Source organism: Lethenteron reissneri, chromosome 57 (genome assembly GCF_015708825.2).
Source record: "Lethenteron reissneri isolate LAM-NWPU_2019-01 chromosome 57, ASM1570882v1, whole genome shotgun sequence".
NCBI lineage: Eukaryota > Metazoa > Chordata > Hyperoartia > Petromyzontiformes > Petromyzontidae > Lethenteron > Lethenteron reissneri.
The window spans coordinates 9570747-9593434 of NC_083835.1; the positions used below are offsets into that span (position 1 = coordinate 9570747).

At 54.5% G+C, this 22688-nt stretch overlaps 2 protein-coding genes across 8 annotated transcripts; both read right to left on the reverse strand.

Annotated features, from left to right (window-relative positions):
* LOC133357191 (claudin-7-like) lies at positions 1-22272 on the reverse strand. Of its 7 annotated transcripts, XM_061575023.1 has the most exons (10): positions 22233-22272; positions 21936-22021; positions 17176-17199; positions 16572-16799; positions 12036-12200; positions 9607-9688; positions 5185-5295; positions 1977-2091; positions 95-580; positions 1-32 (listed from the first exon to the last, which is right to left on the reverse strand). In XM_061575023.1, exons 4-9 carry the CDS (start codon positions 16789-16791, stop codon positions 347-349), a joined length of 927 nt encoding a protein of 308 aa, XP_061431007.1. In that variant the 5' UTR covers positions 16792-16799; positions 17176-17199; positions 21936-22021; positions 22233-22272; the 3' UTR covers positions 1-32; positions 95-346. The 7 variants fall into 7 exon arrangements, with proteins under 7 accessions (XP_061431007.1, XP_061431002.1, XP_061431005.1 ...); XM_061575018.1 differs by having other exon boundaries at positions 16572-17199; positions 22233-22271; XM_061575021.1 differs by lacking the exons at positions 21936-22021; positions 22233-22272 and adding an exon at positions 18811-18845.
* LOC133357198 (uncharacterized protein DDB_G0271670-like) lies at positions 758-1912 on the reverse strand (the record flags this gene model as incomplete). The annotated part of the gene is made up of 3 exons (XM_061575028.1): positions 758-801; positions 1000-1064; positions 1635-1912. Coding segments are annotated over 3 exons (387 nt in total), but the record flags the coding sequence as incomplete, so codon positions are not given.
* Positions 22273-22688: the final 416 nt, after the last annotated feature.

Genomic DNA, 22688 nt, shown 5'->3' on the forward strand with positions numbered 1-22688 from the left:
TCCCTCCCAAGATGTCATACTCTCGTTGGCACCTTTATACTCTCTCCCAGTGTCCCTACTCCCTCCCAGAATATGCTACTCTCTCTATCAGCACCTTTATACTCTCTCCCAGTGTCCCTACTCCCTCCCAGAATATGCTACTCTCTCTATCAGCACCTCCATACTCTCTCCCAGCGTCCCCTAATCTCTACCAGGATGTCCTACTCACTATCAGCACCATATAACTCTCTCCCAGCGTCCCCTAATCTCTACCAGGATGTCCTACCTACTCTCCCTCATCAACCTCCGACTCTCTCTATGGATCCGTGACACTCTCTTCCAGGGGGACCCGCTTTCTTCTCCCATCTCAAACGTAGGCGTTGCGTCCATAGCTCATGACGCTTCCCCGCCGAGCCTCGTCAGAGCTGTCCCCAGGGCCCCCAACTCGATCCACGTCCAGCAGGGCAGCGTCTGACACGCAACGCCCGGCCGCCCCGTTCCAGACCACCGCCGTGGGCCCCACTGCGGCCTCCGTTGAGAAGTAGCTCACTTTGCGGAGGTCGGGGGCGATGCCTCCGATGGAGAAGGCGCTGTCCTTGAGCTGACGCAGGGGGAGAGACACGGGGAGAGACGCGGGGAGAGACGCGGGGAGAGACGCGGGGAGAGACGCGGGGAGAGACGCGGGAAGAGACGCGAGGAGAGACGCGGGGAGAGACGCGGGGAGAGACACGGGAGAGACACGGGAGAGACACGGGAGAGACACGGGACATTCCATGAATCACAACAAGTTGAACAAGATCATTATCCCTTGAGATGGGATACCTCATTTGCAGGGGGGTTCAGATGGGAACATGGCAAAGACAAAATGGCTGAGTCTAGAGCTGAGTCTAGAGCTGAGTCTAGAGCTGGTGCTGGTGCTGAGTCTAGAGCTGAGTCTAGAGCTGGTGCTGAGTCTAGAGCTGAGTCTAGAGCTGAGTCTAGAGCTGGTGCTGGTGCTGAGTCTAGAGCTGAGTCTAGAGCTGGTGCTGAGTCTAGAGCTGAGTCTAGAGCTGAGTCTAGAGCTGGTGCTGGTGCTGAGTCTAGAGCTGAGTCTAGAGCTGGTGCTGAGTCTAGAGCTGAGTCTAGAGCTGGTGCTGAGTCTAGAGCTGGTGCTGAGTCTAGAGCTGGTGCTGAGTCTAGAGCTGGTGCTGAGTCTAGAGCTGAGTCTAGAGCTGGTGCTGAGTCTAGAGCTGAGTCTAGAGCTGGTGCTGAGTCTAGAGCTGAGTCTAGAGCTGAGTCTAGAGCTGGTGCTGGTGCTGAGTCTAGAGCTGAGTCTAGAGCTGGTGCTGAGTCTAGAGCTGAGTCTAGAGCTGGTGCTGAGTCTAGAGCTGGTGCTGAGTCTAGAGCTGGTGCTGAGTCTAGAGCTGGTGCTGAGTCTAGAGCTGAGTCTAGAGCTGGTGCTGAGTCTAGAGCTGAGTCTAGAGCTGGTGCTGAGTCTAGAACTGAGTCTAGAGCTGGTGCTGAGTCTAGAGCTGGTGCTGAGTCTAGAGCTGGTGCTGAGTCTAGAACTGGTGCTGAGTCTAGAGCTGGTGCTGAGTCTAGAGCTGGTGCTGAGTCTAGAGCTAGTGCTGAGTCTAGTGCTGAGTCTAGTGCTGAGTCTGTAGCTGGTGCTGAGCCTAGAGCTGGTGCTGAGTCTAGAGCTGAGTCTAGAGCTGGTGCTGAGTCTAGAGCTGGTGCTGAGTCTAGAGCTGAGTCTAGAGCTGGTGCTGAGTCTAGAGCTGGTGCTGAGTCTAGAGCTGAGTCTGTAGCTGGTGCTGAGTCTAGAGCTGGTGCTGAGTCTAGTGCTGAGTCTGTAGCTGGTGCTGAGTCTAGAGCTGGTGCTGAGTCTAGAGCTGAGTCTAGAGCTGGTGCTGAGTCTAGAGCTGGTGCTGAGTCTAGAGCTGGTGCTGAATCTAGAGCTGGTGCTGAGTCTAGAGTTGGTGCTGGTGGTGATGATGACGATGGCTACTGCTGGGCACCTGCTGCTGCTGCTGTGTGTTGTGAGTGAGGGCCGAGTAGACGGAGGCTTTGTCGTTCATGAACTCGGTGGGCGCGGTGCTGTAGCGGGGCTGCTGCTGCTGCTGCCGGGGCATGCTGCGCGCCACACACACACACACAACAAAGACAAAGATCCCCCGTGTAGCCTTTAGCAGACTATAGGGGCAAGTGCTGTTAGCGAGTAGCACCTATGAAGGCCGGCACGGTAGGGGTGGGTGGCCAGCACCATGTCCGGCCGCCTTTGTCTCTCCAGTGGCGATGTTAACACACCGCACCAGGTACTCATTTGAGGCTGAGTCGACCTAAGGGAGGCCAAGGAGCCGTTCAGTTAATCATCGCTGGTGTTGGTCGCCGCGAGTGGGAAACGAACTCGTGTCGCCGCATTTGTGGCGCAACGCGTCAGCCACTCCGCTTGCCAGCGCCAGCAGTGCTGCCCGCACGGGGTACAGGGCATCTCGTCCTCCATCCGCTGCCTCTGGAGGAATCTTGCCTCTGGCAACTCCCTCACTCACCGTGCCTCGTCCACGTGCTCTCGCCTCAAAATGGCGCCCCTCGGCACGGGAGGTCCTCCGACGGCAAAAACGGCACCCATCATGTGTGTGGTCCTCCGTTCGGAGCCCCCTGCACCCGCCGTCCCCCGCCTCGCGTCGGCCAGCACCCCTCTCCACATGGCGGTTTCCCGCCATGCTGCTTGGTCGGCGCTTGATCACGGGAAATCTCGGCCGCTCTCCCCGTCGACGTGCGGCTTCTACTTTCTCTCCGTCGATGCGCAGCCCCCGTTTTCTCCTTCGACGTGCAACCGCTCTCTCTCTAATAGTAGGTTTTTACCCTTTCAACTGGTACAAAACTGACACCTTTATACAAGGTATCATGTTTGCAATAACCACAACACAAGCAGTCAAAATGCAAACAAAAAGAAACAACTCTGATGATGATAATGATATGCACTGTCCTTGAAGTTGATTGGTCCACACCCGAGACAGCTTTTCTTAGAGCCTAGTCTCCATTGGTGTTGGACCAGATGATGCCAAAAGGCGTACAACTCAAATACAGCGCACTATCAGAGTATTGAGAGCTCGGAGTAAGCATTTACACTATGAGACCTCTTTTACCAGTAGAAAGGGTAAAAACCTATTACTATATTTTGCCACCGGTAAAGGAGGTCTCATAGCGTAAATGCTCTCTCTCTCTGTCGACATGCGGCTTCCACTCTCTGTCGAGGCTGTTCCGCTCCCGCCACCTGGCATAGCACTCTGGCCATCGACGCTCGGCTGATCACTTTTTCCTCGACGTGCTGCTTCTCTCCTCGGTCGACACCCAGACGCTCTCTCTCTCTCCGTCGACATGCAGCAACTCTCTCTGGCAACGACGACAATAGCGACGACAAGACCCAATCCCAGAGCTCTCGCTCTCCGTTGTTGATATCCCCCCTGGCGCGGCCAGGGCGGAGCCAAGCCGAAGGAGGGGAGCCTGCGTGGCCCTCTAGAGGGTTCTAGCGGCTTCCTCACGAGGTCTATCGTGACCCTTGCCCCAGTTCCTTCGCCTTGCCGGCACTCCCCGTATACGCTCAGCGGCGTGTGCGCGAAGTGCCCACCTGCAGTTGCTGCCGCTAAATATACAGCTGCAGGCGATGCCTGCTGCTGTATATTTAGAGTTTGTGTGTCTCTCTCTCTCATCATCATCATCGCGGTGGCTAGGAGATGTTAACTCTCTCGCCTGGTATACACGAGGTCGTGGGTTCGATACCGACCCTGACGATGCCTGCTGCTGCTGTATATTTGGAGTTTGCGTGTCTCTCTCTCTCCCCTTGGTCGTGTGGATTTTTCTCCGGGTCCTTCGGTTTTCCCCTCCACATTCAGAATCGACATCACGGCGTTGAGACTTCAGAACATTTGGCTCCTGCTATAAATGTCCACGCGATGATCAGCCACTTTGGTTGAGCTGTCACTTGTGATAGGAAGGTCGCTTCTGACAACGATCTACATCGCTCAGTGGGGCCCTACCTGGCAACATACAAAAACTGCCGTCACAGTTGTGTAGAGGAGTAAACTTCTCTACAGTTGTGTATCCATTTGCGGGGAGCGGTGGCGTAGTGGTCAGCGCACTGCGCTACAAACCCAGCGACCCGAGTCGATTCCTGCTCGTGGCCGCCAACACCAGTGACGATTACCTTAACCGGTCCTTGGCCTCCCCTAGGTCGACTCAGCCTCAAATGAGTAGCTGGTGCGGTGTGTAAACATCGCCACTGGAGAGACAAAAGCGGCCGGGCGTGGTGCTGGCCACCCACCCCCTTCGTGTGCGGTGCCGGCCGTTGGTGATGGTGATGATGTTGATGATGCAGGTGATGCTGCTGATATCGGTGGTGGTGATGGTATTGCAATTGTTTGGGGTGATGGTGATGGTATTGATATTGATTGGGGTGATGTTGGTGGTGGTGCACGTGGTGATTGTTGTGGTGATGGTAGTGATAGCGGTCATAATGGTGGTGATGGTGTTGATATTGGTCGGGTTGATGGTGGTGATGGTGATGGTGGTGATGGCGTTGATATTGGTTGTAGTGGTGTTGATGATGGTAGTGATGATGGCGGTGATGGTGGTGATGGTGGTGATGGTGGTAGTGGAGATGTTGGTTATGGCGGTGATGGTGGTGATGGTGATGGTGGTAATGGTGATGGTGGTGGTAATGGTAGTGGTGGTGGTGGTGATGGTGGTGATGGTGGTAATGGTGGTAATGGTGGTGGTGGTAGTGATGGTGTTGATGGTGGTGATGATGGTGATGGTGGTGATGGTGGTGGTAATGGTGGTGGTGATGATGGTGGTGATGGTGGTAATGGTGGTGATGGTGGTGATGGTGGTAATGGTAGTGGTGGTGGTGGTGATGGTGGTGATGGTGGTGATGGTGGTGGTGGTGATGGTGATGGTGGTGATGGTGATGGTGGTGATGGTGATGGTGGTGATGGTGATGGTGGTGATGGTGATGGTGGTGATGGTGGTGATGGTGGTAATGGTGGTAATGGTAGTGGTGGTGGTGATGGTGGTGATGGTGGTGATGATGGTGATGGTGGTGGTAATGGTGGTGGTGATGGTGATGGTGGTGATGGTGGTGATGGCGGTGAGGGTGGTAATGGTGGTAATGGTGGTGGTGGTAGTGATGGTGGTGATGATGGTGATGGTGGTGATGACCCTCACTTGTGAGTGTCGTCCTTCACCCCGTAGCAGGAGGAGCACTTGATGATGGCCCCGACGATGCAGAGGATGGAGGAGACCCACCCCAGGTAGAGGCACCATCCGTACTCGAACCTACTCGCCACCACCATCACCACCGTCATCATTACGATCGTCAACATTAGAATCCTCATCAACATCGTCATGATCATCATCAACATCAGCAACATCATCAACATCGTTAACATTGTCATTATCATCAACATCATCAATATTGACATCATAAACACCGCCATCATCACAATAACCATCATCGTCATCAACATCATCACGAGATCCATCATCATCATCAACACCATCATCAACATCATTAACATCATCAACATCATCATCATCATGAGAACCATCATCATCATCATCATCATAAGAAACATTAAGCGTAGAGAAGGGAGAGAATGACCGTGGCCAAGAAGACCTGAAGCTTCGTGCGGAGCGACAGACCAGGTAGCTTCCACACAGCGTTACGCAACCGATGAAAAGATATTGTCACTCGGCTGATTCGGAGTGAGACCTCTGCTGCTGGACCGGAGCCTGAGCACACTGCCCAGGTCAGGGAAACTCTCCACTCTCTCCACAACTGCTCCAAGGCCTATACTCACTCACTCACACACTCACTTACACTCACACACACTCACACACACTCACACTAACGCACACTCACTGACTAATTCACACTCACACCAACCCACTCACTCACACTCATTCACACTTACACTTACTGACGAATTCACACTAATCACTCACAATTACTCACACTCACTCACTGACTAGTCACACTCACCCGCTGACTAATTCACACTGAGTCACTCCTACTCCGCGCACCCGGGGGCGAGATCACACGCACCCCACACCGCTACCACCACCACCACCACACCGCTACCACCACCACACCGCTACCACCACCACCACACCGCAAGGTACCCAAGTCAGGGATCTCACTCAGGGCCCTCTCGTGGTGAGGCACAGGGGGCACCACCGCGTCGCTACCACCACAACCACCACCACCACCACCACACCGCTACCACCACCACTACACCGCTACCACCACCACTACACCGCTACCACCACCACTACACCACTACCACCACCACTACCACCACTACCACCACCACCACACCACTACCACCACCACCACTACCACCACCACTACACCACCACCACTACACCACTACTACCACCACTACACCACCACTACCACCACCACACCACTACCACCACCACCACCACTACACCACTACCACCACCACCACACCACCACCACTACACCACTACCACCACCACTACCACCACTACCACCACCACCACACCACTACCCACCACCACTACCACCACCACACCACTACACCACCACTACCACCACCATACACCACCACCACCACTACACCACTACCACCACCACTACCACCACCACACCACTACCAACCACCACCACCACTACCACCACCACTACACCACCACCACTACACCACTACCACCACCACTACACCACCACTACCACCACCACCACAGCACTACCACCACCACTACACCACTACCACCACCACTACACCGCTACCACCACCACTACACCACTACCACCACCACTACACCACCACCACCACCACTACAACCACTACCACTACCACACCACCACCACCACCACTACACCACTACCACTACACCACCACCACCACCACCACTACACCACTACCACCACCACTACACCACTACCACCACTACCACTACACCACTACCACCACCACTACACCACTACCACCACCACTACACCACTACCACTCCACCACTACACCACCACCACCACCACTACACCACTACCACTACCACACCAACACCACCACCACTACACCACCACCACTACACCACCACCACCACTACACCACTACCACCACCACTACACCACTACCACCACTACCACCACACCACTACCACCACCACTACACCACTACCACCACCACTACACTGCTACCACCACCACTACACCACTACCACCACTACTACACGACCACCACGACCACTACACCACTACCACCACCACCACACCACCACCACCACCACCACTACACCACTACCACCACCACTACACCACCACTACCACCACCACCACACCACTACCACCACCACCACTACCACCACCACTACACCACCACCACCACCACTACACCACTACCACCACCACTACACCACCACCACACCACTACCACCACCACACCACTACCACCACCACCACACACCACTACCACCACCACTACACCACTACCACCACCACCACACCACTACCACCACCACTACACCACTACCACCACCACTACACCACTACCACCACCACCACACCGCTACCACCACCACTACACCACCACTACCACCACCACCACACCGCTACCACCACCACCACACAACCACACCGCTACCAACCACCACGACACACTACCACCACCACTACACCACTACCACCACCACCACAAAACAGCTACCCTACCACCACCACACACCACTACCACCACCACCACACCACTACCACCACACTACACCACTACCACCACCACACAACCGCTACCACCACCACTGCACCACTACCACCACCACCACACCGCTACCACCACCACTACACCACTACACACCACCACCACCACACCACTACCACCACCACTACACCACTACCACCACCACTACACCACCACTACCAACCACCACACCACTACCACTACCACCACCACTACACCACTACCACCACCACCACACCACCCCCACCACAATTACACCACTACCACCACCACTACCCACCACTACCACCACCACCACACCACTACCACCACCACTACACCACTACCACCACCACCACACCACTACCACCACCACTACACCACTACCACCACCACTACACCACTACCACCACCACTACACCACTACACCACCACCACACCACTACCACCACCACTACACCACTACCACCACCACTACACCACTACCACCACCACCACCCCGCTACCACCACCACTACACCACCACTACCACCACCACCACACCGCTACCACCACCACCACACCACTACCACCACCACTACACCACTACCACCACCACTGCACCACTACCACCACCACCACACCGCTACCACCACCACTACACCACTACCACCACCACTACACCACTACCACCACCACTGCACCGCTACCACCACCACCACTACGCCACTACCACAACCACTACACCACTACCACCACCACTACACCACTACCACCACTACACCACTACCACCACCACCACACCACTACCACCACCACTACACAACTACCACCACCACTACACCGCTACCACCACCACCACACCACTACCACCACCACTACACCACTACCACCACCACTACACCGCTACCACCACCACCACACCACTACCATCACCACTACACCACTACCACCACCACTACACCACTACCACCACCACTACACCACTACCACCACCACTACACCACTACCACCACCACCACACTGCTACCACCACCACTACACCACTACCACCACCACTGCACCACTACCACCACCACTACACCACTACCACCACCACTGCACCACTACCACCACCACTACACCACTACCACCACCACTACACCACTACCACCACCACTACACCACTACCACCACCACTGCACCACTACCACCACCACTACAACCACTACCACCACCACTACACTGTTACCACCACCACTACACCACTACCACCACCACTACACCGCTACCACCACCACTACACCACTACCACCACCACTACACCGCTACCACCACCACTACACCACTACCACCACCACTACACTGCTACCACCACCACTACACCACTACCACCACCACTACACCGCTACCACCACCACTACACCACTACCACCACCACTACACCACTACCACTACACCACTACCACCACCACTACACCACTACCACCACCACTACACCACTACCACCACCACTACACCACTACCACTACCACTACACCACTACCACCACCACTACACCACTACCACCACCACTACACCACTACCACCACCACTACACCACTACCACCACCACTACACTGCTACCACTACCACTACACCACTACCACCACCACTACACCACTACCACCACCACTACACCACTACCACCACCACTACACTGCTACCACCACCACTACACCAGCACCACCACCACTACACCACTACCACCACCACTACACCACTACCACCACCACTACACCACTACCACCACCACTACACTGTTACCACCACCACTACACCACTACCACCACCACTACACTGCTACCACCACCACTACACCACTACCACCACCACTACACCACTACCACCACCACTACACCACTACCACCACCACTACACTGCTACCACCAGGGTGCCGCCCCCTCACCGGGTGCCCAAGAGGTTGGGGTTGTAGAAGTCCAGGGTGATGCGGTGGGCGTAGAACGAGAGTGCAACCATCGAGCTCATGCCTGGGGGGGCAGTGGGGTGGGGGGCATTGGGGGGGGGCAGTGGGGGGGGTGCAGGGGGGGATAAGTCAACAGTGGAAAGGGCCAAGGGGTGGCCAATGTGGCCACCAGTACTGGCATGTCCGGTAGTATCTGTGTGTCTGGTAGTATCTGTGTGTCCGGTAGTATCTGTGTGTCTGGTAGTATCTGTGTGTCTGGTAGTATCTGTGTGTCCGGTAGTATCTGTGTGTCTGGTAGTATCTGTGTGTCTGGTAGTATCTGCGTGTCTGGTAGTATCTGCGTGTCTGGTAGTATCTGTGTGTCTGGTAGTATCTGTGTGTCTGGTAGTATCTGTGTGTCCGGTAGTATCTGCGTGTCTGGTAGTATCTGTGTGTCTGGTAGTATCTGTGTGTCTGGTAGTATCTGTGTGTCTGGTAGTATCTGTGTGTCCGGTAGTATCTGTGTGTCTGGTAGTATCTGTGTGTCTGGTAGTATCTGTGTGTCTGGTAGTATCTGTGTGTCTGGTAGTATCTGCGTGTCTGGTAGTATCTGTGTGTCTGGTAGTATATGTGTGTCTGGTAGTATCTGTGTGTCTGGTAGTATCTGTGTGTCTGGTAGTATCTGCGTGTCTGGTAGTATCTGTGTGTCCGGGAGTATCTGTGTGTCTGGTAGTATCTGTGTGTCTGGTAGTATCTGTGTGTCTGGTAGTATCTGTGTGTCTGGTAGTATCTGCGTGTCTGGTAGTATCTGTGTGTCTGGTAGTATCTGCGTGTCTGGTAGTATCTGTGTGTCTGGTAGTATCTGCGTGTCTGGTAGTATCTGTGTGTCCGGTAGTATCTGTGTGTCTGGTAGTATCTGTGTGTCTGGTAGTATCTGTGTGTCCGGTAGTATCTGTGTGTCTGGTAGTATCTGTGTGTCTGGTAGTATCTGTGTGTCTGGTAGTATCTGCGTGTCTGGTAGTATCTGTGTGTCTGGTAGTATCTGCGTGTCTGGTAGTATCTGTGTGTCTGGTAGTATCTGTGTGTCTGGTAGTATCTGTGTGTCTGGTAGTATCTGTGTGTCTGGTAGTATCTGCGTGTCTGGTAGTATCTGCGTGTCTGGTAGTATCTGCGTGTCTGGTAGTATCTGTGTGTCTGGTAGTATCTGCGTGTCTGGTAGTATCTGTGTGTCTGGTAGTATCTGCGTGTCTGGTAGTATCTGTGTGTCCGGTAGTATCTGTGTGTCTGGTAGTATCTGTGTGTCTGGTAATATCTGTGTGTCTGGTAGTATCTGTGTGTCTGGTAGTATCTGTGTGTCTGGTAGTTTCTGTGTGTCTGGTAGTATCTGCGTGTCTGGTAGTATCTGTGTGTCTGGTAGTATCTGCGTGTCTGGTAGTATCTGTGTGTCTGGTAGTATCTGTGTGTCTGGTAGTATCTGTGTGTCTGGTAGTATCTGTGTGTCTGGTAGTATCTGTGTGTCCGGTAGTATCTGTGTGTCCGGTAGTATCTGTGTGTCTGGTAGTATCTGTGTGTCTGGTAGTATCTGTGTGTCCGGTAGTATCTGCGTGTCCGGTAGTATCTGTGTGTCTGGTAGTATCTGTGTGTCTGGTAGTATCTGTGTGTCTGGTAGTATCTGTGTGTCCGGTAGTATCTGCGTGTCTGGTAGTATCTGTGTGTCTGGTAGTATCTGTGTGTCTGGTAGTATCTGTGTGTCTGGTAGTATCTGTGTGTCCGGTAGTATCTGTGTGTCTGGTAGTATCTGTGTGTCTGGTAGTATCTGTGTGTCTGGTAGTATCTGCGTGTCTGGTAGTATCTGCGTGTCTGGTAGTATCTGTGTGTCTGGTAGTATATGTGTGTCTGGTAGTATCTGTGTGTCTGGTAGTATCTGTGTGTCTGGTAGTATCTGCGTGTCTGGTAATATCTGTGTGTCCGGGAGTATCTGTGTGTCTGGTAGTATCTGTGTGTCTGGTAGTATCTGTGTGTCTGGTAGTATCTGTGTGTCTGGTAGTATCTGCGTGTCTGGTAGTATCTGTGTGTCTGGTAGTATCTGTGTGTCTGGTAGTATCTGTGTGTCCGGTAGTATGTGCGTGTCCGGTAGTATCTGTGTGTCTGGTAGTATCTGTGTGTCTGGTAGTATCTGTGTGTCCGGTAGTATCTGTGTGTCCGGTAGTATCTGTGTGTCCGGTAGTATCTGTGTGTCCGGTAGTATCTGTGTGTCCGGTAGTACCAGTGTGGTTGCTAGCACTCGCGTCTCCAGTAGTACTGACGTGTCCAGTAGTCCCAACATGTCCTGTGGTACTGGCGTGGTTGCTAATACCAGTGTGTCAAGTCGTACCGGCGTGTCCAATGGCAGCACCGGTCTATCTGGTGGTATTTCCGGCGTGTCCTCTCACCCGCGAGCAGGTACAGGGCCCCTGCTGAGGCCACGATCCGCGCCTTCAGCCGCCAGTTGGAGCCCCCGAAGCGCGAGCACTTGGTGCCCAGCAGCGCCAGCACCGTGCCCAGGTGGCCCAGCACCAGCGACAGCACCATCAGGGCCTGGCACACCTTCAGGTGCACTGCGGGCAAACGCGGTGGACGACAACAATGGGCCGGTGATGGCGGTGGTGGTGGAAGATGGCGACAGCGTTGTTAGCAGCTGGCTGCAATCCCGTGTCGCTCCCGCTGTTTATCTACTACTAGCAAGAAGTACCCGGCGTTGCCCGGGGGAAAAACACGTTTCCAAACTTCTCTTAAAAACATAACATATACATGCACAAATACGGAGCTATTGTGAAAGCCTGGCATGCCATTTTTCTGTCCATTTGTCCATCAACAAAATTACAAGAGGCTTGCAGAAGTCCAAAAGTTATGGAAAGTGGGGGTAAATATTTGATCTCAAAGGTTTCCGAAAATTGTCGACCCCCCCCCCCCCTGAAAATATAGGTTTACCCCTGCGTAGGCATATATACGTACACACCTTACATACAATAGAGTGAGTTGTATCTAGTGATTCTAGAGTAGTGTCTGACTCTACAGTAGTATCTACTTACTCTACAGTAGTATCTACTGACTCTACAGTAGTATCTACTTACTCTATAGTAGTATCTACTGACTCTACAGTAGTATCAACTTACTCTAAAGTAGTATCTACTGACTCTACAGTAGTATCTACTGACTCTATAGTAGTATCTACTTACTCTATATGAGTATCTACTTACTCTACAGTAGTATCTACGGACTCTATAGTAGTATCTAGTGACTCTACAGTAGTATCTACTGACTCTATAGTAGTATCTACTGACTCTATAGGAGTATCTACTTACTCTACAGTAGTATCTACGGACTCTATAGTAGTATCTACTGACTCTACAGTAGTATCTACTTACTCTATAGTAGTATCTACTTACTCTATAGTAGTAGCTACTGACTCTATAGTAGTATCTACTGACTCTATAGGAGTATCTACGGACTCTATATAGTATCTACTTACTCTATAGTAGTATCTACTGACTCTGTAGGAGTATCTACTTACTCTATAGGAGTATCTGCCGTCTTCGTGATCAACGTCAGAAACCGCATCATCACCGTGGTTGCAGAGGCGGTCAAGGCCGCTGTTCACAGGTCAACCTTCAACCAGATATTTCCTCTGACCCCTCGACGCCGCGCCTCTTTGGATCTTCACATTCACCTTCACACATCCGCCTCGGCCTACTCAACTCATGCTCCATTACCAACAAATCAGCCCTCATTCAGGATACCATCACTGACCACCACATCGACCTTTTGCTTATTACTGAGACCTGGTGCAGGCCAGACTCCCCGCCAGCCATCTCTTTGGAAGCCGTGCCCCCGGGATACAAGGTTCTACATAAACCTCGTGCAACTAACCAGCGGCGCGCTGGCTTATTGGTCGTCTACAATGCTGACTTGAGAATTAAAGAGCTCTATCTACCGATGGTTCCCGCCATCTTTGAGGTCCAGTCCGTGTCGCTCACAACTAACACCGAGTGCTTTTCCCTCATTTCCATCCATCGCCCTCCAGATGGCAACATCGCTACCTTCTTACACGAGCTTTCCGAATTTGTTTACCTCATTCCTAACCCATCGCACAGGCTCATGCTTACTGGAGATTTTAACTACCCCGGCAATACTCCAGCCTCCATTGATAGCCACCTCGAGTCAACCTTGGCCTGCCATAACCTGATCATCACCAACTCAGGCCCCACCAGAGCTTCCTCAACAAATGTTGAGCGTATGTTCCACCTGGTTCTGGAACCTGACCTGGATCATCGCATCTCTCCACTAGGAGTTTTCCAAACTGGTTACTCCGACCACCACCTCATCCTATTTTCCCTCCAAATTCCCAAGCCAATCACCATGAAAACCACCTGCCACTCCCGTAATATCAAGGGTATCAAGTTTTCCACTCTACAGCACCTCCTCGCAAATTTGCCATCAATGGTATTCCCATAATCCGATCCAACTGTCTGCCCTCTTCAGCTAGAAGCTGACCTAAGGGCGGGGCAGGACAAGCTGGCACCATTCAAACCACGAACCACGGGGTAGCCTTCCCACGACACTCACAGCTGCCTGCAGGAAAACCAACGAACTTATCCTTGCATCACGTTCCTCCTACATTGCAGAATGCATCAAAACAGCTACCGGAAACCCACGCATCCTTTGGAAAACCCTCAAGGATCTTCTACATCCTGGTAGCAACATGGTGCCTCACCTTAGCAATTCCCTGGCCTCATTCAAACCTGCCACCTCTTTCAAAACTTACTTCACCAACAAGCTGATCACCATCGCAAACTCCTGCACGTCTTCGCTCACATCGCACCAACGTACCCTTCTTCCTTTTTCTGAAATAGTAAGCACTCGCCCAAACACCTTTCTAACCACGATCAAGCCGGTGTCTACAAAAGACGTTTTCTCTTTAATTAAATCACTTCACATGAAGCCATCTCCACTCGATGTCCTCCCAGGTTCCTTGTTTAAGCAATGTGCTCCGGAACTCGCCATCATGATCAGGAACATCGCAAATGCCTCCTTCTCTACGGGGTGTTTTCCATCCAACCTCAAATCTGGCCTGGTTTCCCCCCTGTTAAAGAAACCAAGTATCGTCCCAATACTAATCTCTCGAATCTTTCTAAACTCCTCGAACGACTCGCCCTCGCCCAAATCAAACCCCGTATCACCTCCTCCCCAAACTACTGCTCCTTCCAACCAGCTTACCGTCAAAACTACTCCACAGAAACAGCACTCGCCAGAGTCCTCGATGACATTTGAATGATTATTGACTCTGGCTCCATCGTTGCTCTTGTAAGTCTGGACATTTAATCGGCCTTTGACACCGTCAACCACTCGCTCCTTACTTCCCTCCTGAAATACGACTTCGGTATATGTGGCTCAGCACTCAAGTGGATACTGTCATACCTTAATGATCGGCAATCCTCACAAAACGCTTCTGCTGAAACAGAAGCGTCGTGTGGCGTCTCCCAGGGCTGCGTCCTCGGTCCCATGCTGTTCACGGCCTACACTTCCCCGATCGGCCGCCTCATCGCAAGCTTCGGTGTCAAGCACCATTCATATGCGGATAACACTATTCTGTTCACCGCCATCAATTCCTCCAATGCGTCTGGATTTGAGAGGCTCTCGGAATGAACCACTGGCCTGCAACAGTGGTTCTCCGCACACAACTTTGCCCTCAATCCTTCAAAGTCAGTGGCCATCATGTTAGGTACCAGGCAACGTCTCGACTCATGCGCGCTCCCAACACACAGACACATGTTTGGTCACAGCATCAGGTTCACCAATCACTTCAGCTACCTCGGTGTCATCCTAGATTCAACTTTATCCTTCGACCGCCAAACAAATCAAATCATCAATTCCTGTAACTTTCACCTGAAGGCTCTCAGACACCTACGTCCTCTCATCTCCACTGAAACCGCCAACACATTGGCGTGTTGCATAGTTGGGTCTCGCCTCGACTAATGCAACTCCATCCTAGTCCGGTCTTCCTCTGGCAACCTCAAAAAACTTCAAATACTTCAAAACAACCTGGCACGCGTCGTCATTAGCCGCACTCATCCCCGTCTCGACTCACTTGCCTCTCTGTGCCCTCCACCAGCAGGGTCACATACAAGATCATCTGCCTCTGCCACCACGCCTTCACATCTGCCTGCCCACCGTACCTCTCTTCATTACTGACTTGCAGCACGGCACACGGCAGATGCCTTCGCACTGCGACTCACGACCTCCTCTCGATACCAAGATCCAGGACGGTCACGTCTATGTGCCGCTTCGCGGTGGCTGCCAAAACAGTCTGGAACGGCATCCCCTTTGCACATTTTCAGCATCACCTCTCCTTCAAGAGACACTTAAAAACTGACCTCTACAACCACGTGCTTTCGAGTGACTCTGAGCTTGGCTCCGCGTCCCTGAGTTGCGACCATTACGTCCGCAAAATTGCGCGTGTTACAAATTGCATTTTTATTATGATGGTGGTCATGGTGTTGGTAGTGGTGGGGATGGTGGTGGTGATGATGGCAATGGTGGTAATGATGGCGACGATGATGGTGATGATGGCAATGGTGGTGGTGGTGGTGATGGTGATGATGGCAATGGTGGTGATGGTGATGATGGCAATGGTGGTGATGATGGCGACGATGATGGTGATGATGGCAATGGTGGTGGTGATGGTGATGATGGCAATGGTGGTGGTGATGATGGCAATGGTGGTGATGATGGCGACGATGATGGTGATGATGGCAATGGTGGTGATGATGGCGACGATGATGGTGATGATGGCACACCTTGACACGGTACCCCCACCCCCTCCTAGCCCACCCTCACTCCCTCCTAGCAACCCCCACCCCCCACCCCCTCCTAGCCCCCCACCCCCTCCTAGCCCCCCCCCTCCTAGCACCCCCCCCCCCCCCACTCACGCGGCATCCCCATCGTGGTGAAGAATCGCTTGCAGGTGAGGGTTCCCATGGCATTCCCGGCGCACGTCTTCCAAAGGCCCTGGTAGATCCAGGAGGCGATGATGATGGACGCGCCGCGAGACGTCGTCTTCCACTCATTGCACACCGTGCTCACCACGAGGCCCACCAACCCCAGGAAGCACAGCATCAAGCCCAGCACCTCGCTCCCCATCGAGCCCATGCCTGGCGCTGGCACGGGTAGGGGATGATGGCACGGGCAGGGAGATGGCACGGGTAGGGGAGCAGGTGGTGGCACGGGTAAGGGAGGGAGGAGGTAGTAGGTGAAGGAGGAGGTGGTAGGGGAGGGGAGGGAGGAGGTGGCACGGGGAGGGGAGGTGGCACGGGAAGGGAGGTGGTGGTGGCACGGGTAGGGGCAGGCGGCACAGGTAGAGGAGGTGGCACGGGTTTGGAAGGGAGGTGGTGGTGGCACGGGTAGGGGCAGGCGGCACAGGTATAGGAGGTGGCACAGGTTTGGAAGGGAGGTGGCACGGTATGGGAGGGAGGAGGTGGCACGGGTATGGGAGGTGGCACGGGTAGTGGAGGTGGCACGGGTAGGCGTGTGTACCTGTGTATGCAGCTGTGTATACACCTGCGTGTGTATTAGTGTGTTGCATAGTATGTGTGTAGTGTGTGTGTAGTGTATGTGTGTAGTGTGTGTGTGTAGTGTGTGTGTGTAGTGTGTGTGTAGTGTGTGTAGTGTGTGTGTAGTGTGCAGTGTGTGTGTAGTGTGCAGTGTGTGTGTGTTTGTAGTGTGTGTGTAGTGTATGTGTGTAATGTGTGTGTGTAGTGTGTGTGTGTAGTGTGCAGTGTGTGTGTGTAGTGTGTGTAGTGTGTGTGTAGTGTGTGTATAGTGTGTGTAGTGTGTTTTAGTGTGTTTGTAGTGTGTATAGTGTATGTGTGTTGTGTGTGTGTGTAATGTGCAGTGTGTGTGTGTAGTGTGTGCGGGGGAAATGGCAATTAAACAAGGTTCACAGTCACAGGGTATCACTCGTACAATCATCATTCATGTTCGGATTAGAAGTCCTCGTAGTGATCTGACCAAATCTGTGCCGTGAGACCCTCCACCACCCGACACGGCCACGCGGTGCACAGACGTTCGACGGAGCGTCGACGGTGACCGTGACAGCCTCAGCATGTTCTATCCACTGCTGAATGAAGATCAGTGTGACGATGATGTCTCCACGCAGCGCGTGTTCCCTAATCCTCGTGGTGGTGTGACCAGCACCACGCCCGGCCGCCTTTGTCTCCCCAGTGTCGATGTTTACACGCCGCTTCGGGTACTCATTTGAGGCTGAGTCGACCTAGGCGAGGCCCAAGACCCACTCAGATAATCGTCACCGGCGGTGTCGGTGGCCGTGATCCGCAAATCGAACTCGGGTCGCCGGGTTCGTAGCGCAGCGCGCTAACCGTTGCCCCACCGCTCCCCACAAACTTAACAGATACACAGATCACAGCCTAGACAGAATGTTGGGGGCAAATGATGTTTCGCGAGTAGCAGCGACTATGAAGGCCGGCACGACACACGAGGGGGGGTCGATGAAACGATCCATGGGATGGACTTGTCACCGCCAGAGGAACGTGGAAGTTCCTAACTACGAGGGTGCCCCCCTCCCTCGTGGTTAGGAACTTCCACGCAGGGGCTCTGCAGGGCTGTGAACGAAGCGATGAGCATCGATGGAGGAGATTGTTCTGATGCTCGTGAGCCTCTTGTGTGTGATGTAGTGTGTGATGTAGTGTGTGTGTAGTGTGTGTAGTGTGTGTGATGTAGTGTGTGTGTAGTGTGTGTAATGTAGTGTGTGTGTAGTGTGTGTGATGTAGTGTGTGTAGTGTGTATGTAGTGTGTGTAGTGTGTGTGATGTAGTGTGTGTGATGTATGAGGAGCGGTGGTGTAACGGTTAGCACGCTGCGCTACGAACCCGGCGACCCGAGTTCGATTCGTGGTCACGGCCACCAACACCATCAGTGACGATTATCTGAACCGGTCTTGGGCCTCCCGTAGGTCGACTCAGCCTAAAATGAGTACTTGGTGCGGTGTGTGAACTTCGCCACTCGGGAGACAAAGGCGGCCGGGCGTGGTGCTGGCCACCCACCCTCTCGTTTGCCGTGCTGTGAACGGTTCAGGCTATACGGGGCGGGGGGGTCTTTGTGTTTTTGTGCCAAGTGTGCGTGAATACTACTCGGGAGTATGTGTAGGACTCACCTTGCCTGGATCCGCGTCTCTCCGTCTCTCTCTCCCCTATTGCCCTCCACCCCTCTCTCACACCTCTCTCAATCTCTCACGCCTCTCTCTCTCCCCTCTATTCGCCCCCCCCCCACTCTCTCTTCTCCTCTTCCCTCTCCCTCGCGCCCTGCCCCACGCTCTCCGCGTTAACAGGTCACACACAAAGTACCTGTATAGATTGTATATATAGACTGCCCTCCACCGACTCACCCACTCACTCACTGACTCACTCACCCACTCACTCACTCACTCACCCACTCACTCACCCACTCACTCACTCACTCACCCACTCACCCACCGACTCATTCACTCACTCACCCACCCACTCACTCACTCACCCACTTTACCCACCGACTCATTCACTCACTCACCCACCCACTCACTCACCTACCGACTCACTCCCCATTCACTCACCCACTCACCCACTCACTCACCCACCTTCACTCACCCACCGACTCACTCACTCATCCACTCACCCACTCACTCACTCACCCACTCACTCACTGACTCACCTACTCACTCACTCACTCACCCACTCACTCACTGACTCACCTACTCACTCACTCACTCACCCACTCATTCACCCACTCACTCACCTTCACTCACCCACCTTCACTCACCCACCGACTCATTCACTGACTCACTCACCCACTCACTCACCCACTCACTTACCCACCGACTCGATCAGCCAGTCACTCACTCACCGAGCCACTCACTCACACACCTACTTACCCACACACCCAAACACCCACTCACCTACTCACACACTCACTCAGTCACTCACTCATCCACCCAAATACCCACTCACCCACACACTCACTCACTCGCTCACCCATTCAGTCACCCATACACTCACCCACCCACTTAGTCAGACACCCACTCATCCACCCACTCATCCACCCACTCATCCACCCAGTCACTCACCCAGTCACTCACCCAACCCACCCACACACCCACCCACTCATCCACCCACCCACACACCCACTCACACCCTCACCCACTCACCCACTCACACACTAACCCACTCACACACTCACCCACTCACACACTCACCCACCCACACACCCACCCACACACCCACCCACACACGCACACACCCACCCACACACACACACACCCACCCACACACACACCCACCTTCACTCACCCACCGACTCACTCACTCACCCATTCACTCACCCACCGACTTACCCACTCACTCACCCACCGACTCACCCACTCACTCACTCACTCACCCACTCACTCACTCACCCACTCACTCACTCACCTACTCACTCACTCACCCACTCACTCACCCACTCACTCACTCACTCACTCACTCACTCACTTACCCACCTTCACTCACCCACCGACTCACTCACCCACTCACTGACTCACTCACCTTCACTCACCCACCTTCACTCACCCACCGACTGATTCACTGACTCACTCACCCACTCACTCACCCACTCACTTACCCACCGACTCGATCAGCCAGTCACTCACTCACCGAGCCACTCACTCACACACCTACTTACCCACACACCCAAACACCCACTCACCTACTCACACACTCACTCAGTCACTCACTCATCCACCCAAACACCCACTCACCCACACACTCACCCACTCGCTCACCCACGCATTCACTCACTCGCACTGCAACTCACTCACACACTCACTCACTCGCTCACCCATTCAGTCACCCATACACTCACCCACCCACTTAGTCAGACACCCACTCATCCACCCACTCATCCACCCACTCATCCACCCAGTCACTCACCCAGTCACTCACCCAACCCACCCACACACCCACCCACACACCCACTCACACACTCACACACTCACCCACTCACACACTCACCCACTCACACACTCACCCACCCACCCACACACCTACACACCCACCCACACACACACCCACCCACACACACACCCACCCACTCACTGACCCACCCACTCACTCACACACCTACACACCCACCCACCAACACATCCACCAACACACCCACCCACCCACACCTACACACCCACCCACACACCCCACCACACACCCACCCACCCACACACCCACCCACACACCCACCCACTCACCCACACACACACCCACCCACTCACCACACTGCGGGTCACCTCGCTGCTCTGCTTGTGCCCTCGTCCTGCTCCGCTCTGGAATCTCCCCTCCCCTCACCCCCCCCTCCCTCTCCCCTCCCCCCTCCCCTCACTACCTCCCTCCCACCACCACCGCCTCCTTTCGCCCCCCGCCCCCCACCCCCAACCTCTTACAACAATAACAACAACCTCGTCTAGTTGCAGCAACGCGTTGCACTCTCTCTCTGTCGGTGACAACTTGTCACACTCGTGCTGTTTGTCGCTGGCCGTTGGGCGTTTTGGGTTGGGGAGGGCGTTGGGGCCTTTGGACCCCGCGCTCAGCACCCCGTGATTTATAAATAAATCAACAAACCCGGCCACGACGCCGACCGCTGCGGTTTATTGCGCCGTGACGAAGGCCTATTGCCAGAAACGTCGGCCATTGTGTACGGCACGATTTACATCTATCCCCTCCGGTTTATTTTGCTTCGTCATTCCGCCCTAAACACGTTCCTCCTGCGGAGGGAGCTGGTAGTGACGTTGGGTTGCTCTCTCAATGGCCAGGGTCAACGGCGGCGTGGTGTATTCCGCAAATATGCCCGACTGTGAGGGCGGGCACAAGCCGGCGTGAGTAGGTTAAACGTTGAGTTTTATAAGGGCACCACGGGGTGACCAGCCTCTCCCCTCCCCACCCAGCCCCACCCCTCCCACCTAGCCCCACCCAGTCCCTCCTCACCCTCCCCACCCAGCCCCTCTCCACCCTCCCCTCCCCACCCAGCCCCACCCCTCCCACCTAGCCCCACCCAGCCCCACCCTCCCCACCCAGTTCCTCCTCACCCTCCCCACCCAGCCCCTCTCCACCCTCCCCTCCCCACCCAGCCCCACCCTCCCCACCCAGCCCCACCCTCCCCACCCAGCCCCTCCCCACTCTCCCCTTCCCACCCAGCCTCTCCCTCCCTCCCCACCCAGCCCCTCCCTGCACGACGGACACAACAATCCCCTGTGGGCTGCTGTAACCAGCAGGTTCCTACCAGTAAGATGCTGTTGCTGTATTCTCCACACCGCTACCTGCACACGCCACGGCAGCAGCGGGGGATGATGCGGATGACAGCTGACGCTGCACACACAGAACATTTAAACATTCTCAGCGAGCGGAGTGGCGACTCTGGTCATCCAGAACCGAGGCCGTTATAGTGCAGCGTGTCACCACGCAATGCCCCGGCCACAAACACGAAGCAGGAGACATCGCAGCGACGACGACGACGATGATGTTGGTGATGTTACACGATTCCGCTACTGCTTCCGACGCCGTAGTCTGCTGGACTGACCGTCTGAATGCGACATCGCAGTTGATGTGGAGTCGGGGAGCGGTGGCGCAGCGGTCAGCGCGCCGCGCTACGAACCCGGCGACCCGAGATTGATTCCCGCCCACGGCCACCACCAGCGGTGACAATAACCTGAACCGGGGTCATGGGCCTCCCCTAGGTCAACAAGCCAGTACCTGGCGCGGTGTGTAAACATCGCCGATGGGGAGACAAAGGCGGCCGGGCGTGGTGCTGGCCACCCACCCCCTCGTGTGCCGTGCCGGCCTTCATAGGTGCTGCTCGCTAACAGCACTTGCCCCAACACTCTGTCGCAGGCTGCACTAGAGAGAGGGGGGTGGGGGGTCTCTTTGTGCGATAGAAGTGGCAGAGCGCCTGGGCGTGACTCTGTCGCCGTGAGCTCCGCACCGACATCGAAGCCGCTCCGTCCCACCGCTCCCCGCGGCGGCGCTGGCAGCGAAC